Below are 14,120 nucleotides of genomic sequence, written 5' to 3' on the forward strand. Positions count from 1 at the left end.
CCTGCCAAAAGATCACGTGATTTTTTTTTAATGTTTATTGATATAATTGATGATAAGTAATAACACTTAATAAACATTAGTTGATAACATTACTTGATAAATTAAGTCTCAAATAATAATTCCTTTAACAAACAATAATCATTTTGAACAAATAATCTTTGAATTGAATTAATTCACAGAATAAGTAAACCTTAAATTGAACAAGTACTAGAATAAGTAAACCTTGAATAAATAAATACCATATGTAAATACCTTGAATGTAAATCTTGAACATAGGCCTTGAATAAATGGATTTCTTAAATAAGTAAACTGCTTGAAGAAATACCTTGTACAAACAGATTCCTTAAATAAGTAAATCGCTAGATGACATACCTTGATTAAAATCTTGTATAAATGAATTCCTTAATAAGTAAATTGCTTGAATAAATAGATATTTGAAATGGATCGAGCAAAGCCATCTAAGGATTTATCATGTTAAACAGATACCTAGAGTAGATTAAAAATAATTGTAAATGAGCACTTATTCAATTCTTTAAGACTGCTAACAAACATATTTTGTGTGTGGGTCAACAAAGTATTCAAATTGGCGTTTTAACATCAGCAACATGTTTAAAATTGTCTGATCATGTAAACGTTTTCACTAAACCATGTTTACACTGTAGAGAAGGAGTATCTTCATCTGATATTAATACTAAACTTTCCTTCACATTCCTCACAGGAGTTTGCCATCTGTTACATTGTTACAATTGATTCAAGTAATCCTTTGACCATATACTCCAAATCAATTGTGTAAATGTTTGCATTAGTTGTCAATGCCCTAAGTGATTAATAGAAATTTTCATTGAAATCAGTCAGGAATTTGAAATGAGAGCAAGATCCAAAAAGAAAGTGTTCCTCGAATTAGAAGGTGCAGCATATAATGTTTTGAGTTAAAACAAGTTTCAATTGTATAAGCACAGCATATAGTTCTTCAAAATTAAGAACTAATGTCCTATGATATGGTGAAAATGAAATTTAACACTCTTCATGCCACTTTCCAACAACCCCCCAAATGTGGAGATGAATGAGAAATCTATTCCTTATGATGTGGAAAAGAACTGAGCATTGTATTGGAAATCCTTTAATTTAAATATTTTTAATATTTCATGGAGAATGTTGTTTGCAACCTTAAAGTTTGTTCCATTATTGGAAAACATTTGGTTTGGTATACCTCTACAAGAAATAAAGTGCTTCAATGCGACAAAGAAAGCTTTTTAAGTTAACCTGAATATTAATTCCAAATGTATAGCCTTAAATGAAAGACATATGAATAGGCACATATAAATTTTTGATATGGCCTTTGATCTCTACCCACCATGCCAAATCATTAATGGACCGTCATAATTGGCAGCGCAAGAGAACGGTTTAGGAGTAACATGACAGATGGTAATTGATCAAGTTGTTGATTTTTTAATCTTTTAGTACTAAAACGAAAGCAATTTATTCACTTTTGAATGCAGGATCATATATTAATCTTCCCATAGATAATCCAAAATCGTTCACATAAATAATTGTGAACAAATTGAATGCCTCCATATAAAGAAGTAAACGTTCACTTTCAATTATTAATTCTGTTAAGTGTGCATTAGGATGTAAGATTAGTTGATGTTTTTTATTATTATATGGTAAACTTGGAATTCTGAAGATGATCCCCTACATGAAGCATGCCTGATGAATTTATAAATAGACTGAGAGAAATTTGTTGCTCAGATAGAATGTCACCACTGATTTCTGAAATAAAATATCTTAATTGTGATAATTGTATGAGTACATTAAAAGTACTTTAATTTCTTAGTGGATAATGTATCAATAATCCTTTCAGAAAAAATTGATTTGGCATTATGAATAAATCTGAAATAATAGTTAAATGTATGAATGAATCTAGACAATGACAAAAAAATCTACAATATCTTTAAGTAATGTAGTAGTAAACAAGAACTGAATATTCCTTTATGCTCTTCAATATCATACTCAGGCAAAGAACTAAAACCATTTGAGAAACAATTATTATTTGCCCAATGTATTAAATCTAGTAAAGATCAAAGAGGATCATGCCACCATAAATTAAATTTTCAAAACATTACAGGGAAATAATCTCAAGATAGGATATCAGCAGGTTTGTCAGATGAATTTGACGCCATTTGGCATTAGAATTAAATTGTTGAATTTCTGAATCTCTATCAGCAATAAATATTTTCCATCTTGATGATTCACAACAAATCCAATGAAATGCAATCATTGAATCAGAATACAAATTAATTTCATTGAAGTGATAATTGATTGGTAGTGATTGAAGTATTGATAGTGAAATCTGTTTGAGTGATGAAACCCTAGAATTTGGAAAGAATAGGGTTTTATGAAATTTTCCCAAAATTTTTCTATGAGTAATGAACAAGGTGTTTTTTTGAGCTAAGAGTGCTGAAATTGGTTTTATTAAACTGAATACTAAAAAAATAAATACTAAAATACTAAATTACTAGTATTACTAAATACTAAATTTATAAAACTATGAATGGGCAGGTTTCCAGCAAGAATATAGCCTTATCTTTTTTTTTTTTTTGAATGACTGGATATTGAGAACTTCAAACAAATTTATTTGGTGTTATAGCACTGAAATAAAACTGTGTACCAAGTAGAATACCAATTTGAAGGGGCTAAAAATAAATTCTTAGGTATATTAAAATGAGTTATATCGAAAAACACTGTAAAGTGTCACCAACTGCACACATTACAATACTGCACCACATTGTATTTCGAAGCTGTAATTCTCAAAATGAGAATTTAATTTACAACTAATGCTATATTTTGATTAACATTTTACTGAAATCCAGTATCAGAAGACTGTTTTTTGTAAAATTAAATCCCAATTTATGGGCAAATTCAGTTGTACAAAACTTTACTGACTACTAGAATCTAAAACTATACTGCAAATAATGCTGTTCCCAAATGTATCAGTTGTGTTCCATAAAGTGGTATATAAAAGATTCTCTTCTTTATTTATTGGCAATTTAAGAGCAAAATTAATTGTTGTTGAGCAAATTAAATTTAGTATTGTTAATTTTAGAATCAGGTGTCATCTCAAACAAATTTTAGACATATTTAGTGACACAATCTCTGTTAAAATGGCAAAGATGTAAACAAAACAACAACTGCATTTTATTAGAAATTTCTCGCAATTGCAGATACTTAATTGTAAAACGTTTTCATTTACATGCAGAATGATTATTTGAATTACACATACGACTGACAACTGGCTTGATATGATAACTAAGTAAACAAAGTAAAGTAATATTGCCACTCAAGAATGCTTCTGTTAAATTGAATAGGATTAGCTAACATGTGAGATGTATTTCAACTAAAATTTCAGTATTCTGTAATATAACAATTAATTAATTCATTTAGTTTACATTCTAGAACATATAAGTTATCTTTAATCTGAATTCTATTATTTGCAACATTTTCATCAGAATCTAACTTTTTGATTTCCTGTTGAATCGTATCATACATTTGCAACAGCTCCTGCAAATCCCTTAACTTAATTTTTAATGAATAGCTGTCATCAATTTGAGGGTTAAAGCTGCTAAACAAAGGTTTGTATCCTAGTAATGGATGATTTAACAACAGTGCATTTCAATATCGATAATGCTGATTGTGTATCTTCTGAATTATTTGTCATGTTTACAATAACAATAATAATTATCTCAAGATAAGTTCTAGTAATCAAATGAATTGTGAAATAATGGGTGTTTAATAGTTACGTGTTGAATGACATTTAGAAGTGATGTGTTGATTCATGACACTAGTATTACTATAATTACAACAGCAATTAATAACACAAACGCAAAACTTTTTCCACTTTCTAAACACAGATCCAGCCGAGGACCAATAATTATGAACAAATCTTGCCTAACAATTTCATTGCTTAGCTAATTCCTTGTACTGAATGCCAGTTGCTTAAGAAAGAACCAAATATTTTTAGATTAGACTTAGTTTTATTTTATTTTAACACTATTTTAAATAACTTTAAAGATTGTAGTATAATAATTTTACACTTTGATTATTTAATACATTTTTTATAAAATAAATTTTGATTAGTTTTAATTCAATAATAATTTAGGATTAATGCTAACTCTTTAAATATATAAGAAAGACAAACAGAACAAATATGTTCATTAAATAATTGGTTACAAGAATAATAAGACAAGGCTACGGTTTTTAAGAAGAAATCCACATTATTTCATATTCGAACATTATCTATCTGCGTTGCTTTTCTTCATATACATTAGAGTAATAAAAGATTAATAGCAAACTAACAATCCTAGAATATAAGGTTAAGATGTTAAGATTCTCTGATGATAAAGCATCAATAAGACTTCAATAAAGAATTTCTAAAAATCACTAGTACAATTCAGAAAACTTCCTAAAAAACGTTTTTAATTTCATTCATTGTAACAATCGCATTATCATTGCAAATGAGTTGACAAACAGACAAATGAGTTGACTGACAAACAGAACAAATATGTTCATTAAATAATTGGTTACAAGAATAATAAGACAAGGCTACGGTTTTTAAGAAGAAATCCACATTATTTCATATTCGAACATTATCTATCTGCGTTGCTTTTCTTCATATACATTAGAGTAATAAAAGATTAATAGCAAACTAACAATCCTAGAATATAAGGTTAAGATGTTAAGATTCTCTGATGATAAAGCATCAATAAGACTTCAATAAAGAATTTCTAAAAATCACTAGTACAATTCAGAAAACTTCCTAAAAAACGTTTTTAATTTCATTCATTGTAACAATCGCATTATCATTGCAAATGAGTTAGAAACTAAATAAATATCTTGTTTTAATATCAGCAAAACATCAAGAATATACACTTATTTATTACCAAATTTGTTCAGCTAATCAAAGCAACTGAAATGTTGCTAAACAAAAAACTGAAAAGTTAAAGAAAAGCACATTTTTAAACTACATTTTTACCTAATCTGACTTCACTTCCAATATAATAAATGACTACTTTTCATTACTTAACAAATTTTCTTAGCCAGCTTCAAAAACAAACATGCCAATTTTTATTTTTAAACATAATTATCCCCCGACTGATATAGGGGTTACTCAAAAAGAAGCTGATAACTGAAAAACTTTGGTCCAGAAATGCCTAAACTGGACAAGTACATTGAGAAAAAATTAGTTATCAACCAGTTTAATAACGTAAATATTTTAATTATTTTTGTGATTTTCTTGAAATGATATATTTTTCTATCATTTTAATATTTGTTATCAATCGTGCACATGCAGAACCCACCACATGTGTGTGAACACACACACACACACATACACACACACACACACACACACACACACACACATACACACACACATACATACACACACACTTCAATTAATAGGTATTTATGTTAAATAATAAACTACTTACTCTTAGTTGTAGACTCGTAGCTGCAACTTCCATGTCATCAACCAGGAGTTTAAATGTTATCGTTGGATATTCATTGAAGTAAGAGTTTAATGTTTTTAAATTAGACCTAACATTAATATCCACACCATCTTTAGAGTAAATGTCCCTGCCAGCTGCATTTCCATCTTTTAAATCTCTTATATTCATTTTAGTCTGCACTGAGTATCCCATTATAGAATAGCAAAGAATAAACTGGTCAAATGTATCTGATAACTGAGATTGTCTGCATTGTTTAATGATTGGCAAAAGCTGAAACACAATATTAAAATAAATACTCACGTTCAATTTTTAAATGTTTTAACTTTCATATAGTAATAATAATTGGCAAAAACTAATAATTAAGAAAAGCATTAATTTTTGTAAATACATAAATGAATACCCTTTTCTTCCTTTGAATATCAAAATACAGTAAACTGTATGTGCGTGATGTGCCATAACAATTGTAAATAACTTGATGGCAAGACTAAATTATTCCCAAAAATATCACAGCCATTTCCAAAAATAACAAGTATCCTGTGCAGTTCACAATGTAGAGTGATTAATGAAAACATATCCCACTACCATTTTTAATGACCCAAACCATTAAACATCAGCATTCCAAGATGCTGAAATGCAGGTGATATTCAAACCTAAAGGAGGCAGATTTATTTTGCTTACTGCAGAGACAGTCTCCACAATGAAACATTATTCACTGAAAAATGGTGCTTCAGATCCTTTATTACAAACACTTTAAGTATACCACCCCAAAAAAACATATAATACAGTGGTGTAGAATAAGTAAAATAAGTTAAGAGAGAAAATTTTGATAACATGAAAACAATGTGCTGTTGGAGGACAAGAATAATGAAGAAGGAAGAAAAGATTTACTCTAAAATATTTCCCCTACAATAAGAAAGAGGTATTTCTAAAATTATAAAAAGTGCCAAGCTCAATCAAGAGATGACTAATGCAAGATCCATTCTCACAGTTATACTTTTATAATGGATCTTTTTACTAAAGATCCATTTAGTTATATTTTTGTTTATGTTGGTAGTACACTCTTGTGTTGCATAGATGATGCATGCGTGGTTTAATTGTTGTTATATCCGTTATAAACTTAATTTTACTCTTCCACTTTTCAAATCATATGAAATTCAACTGGCATAATTAAGTTCAATGGCGTTAATTGTACTTCATATTCTACTCATGTTATTCAAAACCATAGATTATACTATTAGACTAATCATGAAGTTCGAAGAACTTCGCCAGTAAAAGTCTGCAGAACTGGACGGGCATGGCGAAATCAACGAATTATATTTACAGTTCTAAGCAGTGCCTAACCTAAAACTGAAATGAAAATGGGGAAAAAATAAAAAAAAGCATTCAGTTCAATTAATTTGTAATAAAGAATACTTTCAAAAAATATTTTGAATTTTGTTAGACTTTTTTTCTTCCATTTGATGAACCGCAGGACTCGAATATGTCACTTTTCCTCAAAAAGGTAGACGCAGTTGATAGTACTAGGTAGCATACAAAAACTTGATAATGTACTTGAAGTAATAAAATTTAAAAGAAAACATACTACAGCTTGTTTTAATAGTAAATGCACTTATGTAAATGAAAGTACTGAAGATGAAAGAATTTTTCTGAGATCATAGCTACTAATAAAACACAAAAACACGAATAGTAGGGAAGTGTTGCAAATGTGGCAACAAAGATTCGTTGCATAAAACAGAAATAAATTCGATTGGTAAGATTTTTATTCTACAATTAGAACTATTTGAACTAACTGGTGGAAGAATAAAAAAAAAATTCATTTAATAATAATATAAAAAGTCTGCCCACAGATACGATAAAAATCGAGGATTACACTTACAAAGTAATAAGCGCAATATTACACCACGGATCTTCAATTTGTGAAGGTCATTATATTAAAAGGGTAAGTCAATTTTATTATCTGCAATTTAGTTATATTTTTGTTTATGTTGGTAGTACTGTTGTGTTGCGTAGATTATGCAATCATGGTTTAATTGTTGTTTTATCTGTGTAGATTTGATGCTGCTAGATTAGTTTCATTATCGCTGCCCTGCCATTAACCATGGCTGCTCCACTTTCTGTTTGCACCAAAGAAGAGCAACGTTCAGTGATCAGTTTTTTGTGGTCGGAAGGTGTATCAGGGGCCGAAATTCATTAAAGACTTTCAGTACAGTACGGGAACAGTGTGTTGCCGCAACAGAGTGTCTACGAATGGATTGAAAAATTCGAAAATGGTTGTACAAGTGTTACGCACAACGAAGGAGCCGAACGACCGTTTACCGCCACAAATGAGGAAAACATTGAGAGTGCACGTGACATGATTTTCTTAGACAGACGAGTAACTATTGATGAAGTGGCACATCTTCTGCAAATTAGTCACGGTTCTGCCTACAAAATCATCCACAACAGACTTGGGTAAAGTCTGTGCAAGATGGGTCCCAAAACAACTCACACAGTTGCATAAACAAACGCGCTTGGACATCTGCCAAAAACATTTGGATCGCTATAGTAACGAACAGGACATCTTCTTAGACGAGCCAGAGAGTAAACGGCAGAGTATGGAATGGAAACATCCAAATTCACCCTGCAAAAAAAACTTCAAGACCCAACCATCTGCAGGAAAACCGATAATTACAGTTTTTTGGGACTCACAAGGCCCAGTACTGGAAAATTATGAGGAAAGGAGCATGACAATAAACAGTGCACGTTACAGTGAGCTTTGCAGTGCTTACTGCAAAGCTGAAGCCTGCAATTCGAAGCAAATGCCTAGGACTGCTGTCGAAAGGTGTTGTGTTGTTGCACGACAATGCCCATCCACATACTGCTGCCCAGACTGCTGAAACGCTCCAGAAACTCAACTTTGAAGTACTGCTTATCCTCTGCATAGTCCTGATCTTGCCCCTTCTGACTATCAGTTGTTTGGACCACTCAAAGAGATATTAAGGGGCCGTCGATTTACCTCGACGAACCATTGAAAGAAGTGGTGCACTCCTGGCTCGCAGCTCAACCGAAAATCTTCTTTTATGAGGGCATCAGGAAGCTTGTGCAGCAATGGACCAAGTGCATTGAAATGCAAGGGGACTATGTTGAAAAATGATGTACATGTAAATTTCCAATTTGTATTGCAATAAAATTTATAACTATATTGCAAATAATAATTGACTTACCCTTGTAGTTTTATTAAAAAAGGAAAAATATGGTATTAAGTGAATGATATGACTATCAACAAAAAAAAATTGGCCAAGAAATTTAAAAAATGTATATTTATTTGTTCTAGAAAGGCAATAAATTTTAATAATAAATCCATAAGATAATAATCAGCAATTCATAAAAAAAAAGAAGAATAATCTAACAAAACACAGTGATATTAATTATTCACAAATACTACATGATTAATTGGGTACTGAATAAAAATTCAGTATCCAATTAATCATGTTTACTGCTTAACTATGTTCTTGTTGCATACTTTTTTAAACAGATTATCAAATCTCACACAATAAAATTAATATATAATCCATTACTGCACCCAATCATAAAGTAATTTCATATATAAAACAATTTCCAAGTCTACATAGTATTTGGCCAGTTCAAGAAATAGCCTACATTCATTTAAAGATAAGAGAACAAAATTTATAACAGGAAAGTAATTTTTTCTTTTATAACATGGAAACAATGTAATTGTGTAGTCTGGAGTTTACTCTTACTTGAAGTCTGCAAGCGCAATTTGTTAAAAATGCTTCGATAACTGATGGGTGAAATTCTTACACTGAAATAGACTACACTATTAATGTAAAAAAGGTTTATTTCCCATCCAGGATTTCAATGGTATATGAAACAAATGGGGTGGTTTCTTATTAAATGTACAAAATGGATCAGTTAGAATAATTTACTGCTGAAAACAGATCAATTAATTCATCTTTATATAACCTTGTGGTCAGACATAATGGACAGTTATAAGTATAATATCTTTAGCTAATGAAAAATTATCATGTAAATAATAAAACTGTAAATAAACAATGGTAAGATATAGTTAAAGTAAATGTAGACAAGCAATGTTAGTAAAAAATAAAAAGGAATAAATGAAGCCAAAATAATATAAATGTAAATAATTGCAATAAGACAAAAAAGGGATAAATGAAATTAAAATAAAGTAAATTAGTAAGTTGAGCTGGTGAATGCACTAAAATGTTTACAATGCACAATTTAAAAAATCCAATTAAAATATGCACCAAAGGCTTTCAATGATACAAAGTGAACAAAAAAGATTCAACTCTTTTATTCAAACAACTACTTTATAAGTATAACTTATAAAAAGTTATACTTTTTCTAGCAATAAAAAATATGCACAAGAATAACTCAATTTTACTTTTTGCAAAATAACCTCTAAAAACTGTGTTTTTCTATATCTTGATAAAAATATAACCAATACTATCTTTTAAGTCTTCATTAATTTTCAACTTCCAAAAGAGTATGAAATTTTTTATTTATAGAAGAGTCAAAAGGATAGTTAGTACCAGTAAACACTGAAAACACTACCAAAATTAATAAGAAATACAAAAATATTTAAACACAATAAAAGTAAAAGTAAAAGGTAAGCAATAAATTTTTCATTCCTTTTTCAACTTTTCTGATATAATGATATAGAAATCAACTACGTCAAGTAACCTACAATTGCCATAGGGATGTGGTGACTTCATCACCCAGTGTTTAGACACTGCAAACAGCCTGACCAACAGACTCCAAGATAAGGTCCCCAAATTCCAATGGCCTCCTTGGAGAACAAATATGTGGATGGGGTTCAAGGCAACCTATTGTCTTTGAGTTGAGCAACTGCCCCAAAAGGTGGAGGAACCGCATAAGATGGAGGAACCACAGAAGGTGGTCAACAGCATTGGGATGCAGGATATGGAAAATCAATGCATTACAGATGAAACAGATATCCCAGGACAACCATGACAGCAATATTCAATATGACTGTAAACATAATAGGTAACATTCACAGAGTGGATAAGGAATAAGAAGAAAAAGAAGAACCTACAATAAACTCAAGTTTCATCAACTGAAATAGACCAAGATAATACACTTTAAGTTATTGATAATTTTGTATTATAATTGTGAGCATTATAAATTATTAGATTTGAGATGTAATAATGCATTTCAACTTTTTTTATGCATTATTTTAAAAAGAAAAATGTACAAGTTGTTAAACTGTGCTGTTCTGAAAAAAAGATTGATCTAACTAATATATAATGTTCAGCTAGTCCTTAGCTTACCTGCATTACAAATTTAACTCACATCAAAAATATTTCATTAACAATTTTTATAAAACAAAACCCTTATAATTAACAAAAAAAACATGTCATCCATTTTAGTGATTAAAGTTTTTAACAATTACTACAAATAATCTACATAAAATTGAAATTAAAGTAGTTGATTCAGTTAACTCATTATTATATATAAATATACGTAACACTCCTTTATATATACATATATAAAGGAGTGTTCTAGGACATATTCCCTGACTTCAAGTACTGATTCAGGATACCAAAATAAGTAAAAAAGTTCATATTGACATAAGTCCTATTTTGCCTTGTTTTCCTTCTGGACACAATTTTGTGATTTTCAACAAAAAAAAAAAGTGTCTTATTCTAAAAAAAAAAGAATTTTGAAAACGTCACCTTCAAAAATTTCAAAATGACGGCCATCTTAATATTTTAATCTTCAATATCTTTGTAATTATCTATTTGATCAAATTTTTACTCACTACAAAATTTATTAAGCATTTTTTTTTTAACAAAATGACACCTTATTTATAAAAATCCATTGACAAACAATTGCGTTATTGCAGACAATTAACCTGGCAGTATGCTTGCGTATCGTAATGCAAACTGAAAACTTTTATTAATTTACTATTATTTCTTAATAATTTTTATTACATTTAGTGGATCAAATAAAAACAGGCAAAAAATTATAAGCCAACCTGTGACAACCTAAAAACCTATTATACTGCCAAACTATTAAAAAATAAAAAATTTTTAATATGTTTTAGAAGGATATCTTTCAAATTTATTTTTATAATTTTTAGCATTTGTTAAAAATCTAAATGTCTGTTTAAAATTGTTACACTTTTCCACCCACTTCATTTCTAATTGAAGTTGAACTTCTCAAATTTGTGTTTAATTTTAATAAACATTATTTACATCAATCTTCCCAGAATTAAATTCTCTATAAAGTTAACTAGAAATTTTGATTTGTTTATGGGTAAGTGTATTTTACAACAAAACATTTTCATGTTTTACCCCATTTTTCTTAAAACCTAAGAGAGATGGAAGTCTGGGATCACTTTTATTCAATTTCTTAGATCAAAAACCATAAGTAAGCATCAAATTTACCCCTTGATTTGTACTCCAAGAATTTTAGTACAGTTTAATTACACAGAGGGAGCAAAAAACAGAGAGCTACATGTTTCACAAGCTGAAATTCACTAACAAACAATTTTCTGACCTATGTTTACAATGAAATTTTATTCTTATTGCACTCATTGAACTTTTTATGCAATTTGGAATCACTATGTATTTGTTTGCATATGTGGTGTGGTGTGGTGTGGGTGGTGTTGGTAGCAGTGGTGGCGGCGGCGATAGTGATGGCAGTGGAGGAGGCAACGACAACGTTAATAGTTTTAGTTAATAGTCATAGTTTAGTTAGTCTTGGAATAGGTGCACTTCTACAGTTCTATATAGATACACTCCTAAACTTCTATATTCATCAATGGCATCATGATTAATCTGCTAGTTGAATCCCAGGAACAACAGTTTAAAAGAAATCCTAGATCCACATGATCCTAGGTACAGATCATCAATGGCATCATGCTTAGTCTGGCCATTGAATTCATCTTCACTATAGTTGAGCCCCAGGAGCAACACTTTGAAGAAGTCTCAGATTTATGTATCCATGGTGAAGCTGGGCACAAAATATGAAATGACATCATGATTGCTCTGGCCACTGGATGCACAAACAACATAACACTTAAGACATATCCTATATTTATTATGGATATAGTCATAGATCAATCTCTATAGTCATGAATCAAAATTATCTATGACTAAAGGCATATAATAATACATGTTATAGATTTTCAAAAAACCAATTTTTATATTTTATAACCAACTAATTTTTCATTTTCTATACTGAAATAGTAGTAAAGAAAAAATTGTGTTTGTGAAGATAAACCACTTCTTGAAAAAAGTCAAATTTTATACAGTTTTCCTTTCTGCATTATTTTCTAAACTGCAATTTATTTGAAGAAAATATGCAGGAATTATAGAGAAATATGTATAAAAATTATCCACCTGATTTTTCAGTAACAAAATTTTAAAATTCCATAGAATCATTAAGTTATATAAAAGCTAATTTAAAAAATTGTTTCCAATGTTTGTAGGTATATAGTGACATTTCTTTTAAATTGCTATTTTGTAATCAATAAAGAAAGAAAGTGTTTTGTTCTAAGCTTGTGTTCTAACAACACAATTATGAGTACATACACAGTTTCATAATTTCAGTTATAGTGAAATGTAAAGAAGATTGTGAAGAAAAGAAAATTTTCATGAATACAGGATGAAATCTCAACCATGTTAGAAAAGTCACAAGTATTGAATAACAATTGAGTCAACACTTTTTCCATTCCCTTAACAGAAAGTATTAAAATATATATGTTAAGATATAAGGTTCAACAACAACAAATTTTATATAATTTGTAAAAAATCATGCAAAAAATTTGTTATTTTTTGCCACATTGAATCCAAAAATTAAAAATGCACTTTATTTTTTTAATCCTCAAGCAATAAACTTCCATTATACCAATAATAATGTTATAAAAAATAAATAATAATATTTTAAATAACCCTAACAAAGTTATAGACACTCATACTTTAACAAAGTTATGGGACATTCATTATTTCTTTAAAATGTTATATTTCTATAAACAAGCTTAAATATGTTAAAAAAATTAAGTGTTTTCCACTAAATTTTGCATAAGACTTTGATAAATATGTTAATAAGAAATGTCTTCCTGGGTTTTAATAAAAACAAAAATATTGTCTCCATGCAAAAAAAAAAAATCTTCAAGCACATTTTTTTTTTTTTTTAACATTAATTGTGATAGCTGCTATTTCAAAATAGTTTACCTTAAGTTGATAGTACAGTTGTTTTAACTGATATTACTGAATGAATTTAAACAAGATTTATTTATTTTTTTATTTGTTTTTCTGTTATATTTTCAGAAGAATTTTTTTTTTTGTTTTTTTTTCAGGTATTACTCTCATTTATTAGCAGAATATATTTTAATTAAGTCTTGAATTACCAAACTAGTATTGTTTCCTATACATTTATTAAATATTTCATTAAAAAAAGGTAAAGGCTAGAAATTGCAATGTAGAAGAAAGGCTCTTCATACCAAGAAAACCAGAAAATAAAAGAGCAAATGAAACATTTTCTAGATAACTTTGATAAATGTGCAATATGTATCTAATATTAAAAAAACTTTTATCTTTTAAGAAAGCTACCACAGGAAGAAATAATCAG

The 14,120-nt window shown here is 29.1% G+C and overlaps 1 protein-coding gene across 1 annotated transcript in view; it reads right to left on the reverse strand.

Annotated features, from left to right (window-relative positions):
• LOC142332906 (centrosomal protein of 120 kDa-like) overlaps positions 1-14,120 on the reverse strand; it is a 113,521-nt gene that overhangs the window by 72,168 nt on the left and 27,233 nt on the right. The window contains exon 6 of the mRNA XM_075379604.1: positions 5,487-5,774. Coding sequence (XP_075235719.1) covers positions 5,487-5,774 — 288 coding nt within the window. The remainder of the gene's footprint in view (positions 1-5,486; positions 5,775-14,120) is intronic.

This window comes from Lycorma delicatula, chromosome 1, assembly GCF_047948215.1.
Source record: "Lycorma delicatula isolate Av1 chromosome 1, ASM4794821v1, whole genome shotgun sequence".
In the NCBI taxonomy this organism is placed as follows: domain Eukaryota; kingdom Metazoa; phylum Arthropoda; class Insecta; order Hemiptera; family Fulgoridae; genus Lycorma; species Lycorma delicatula.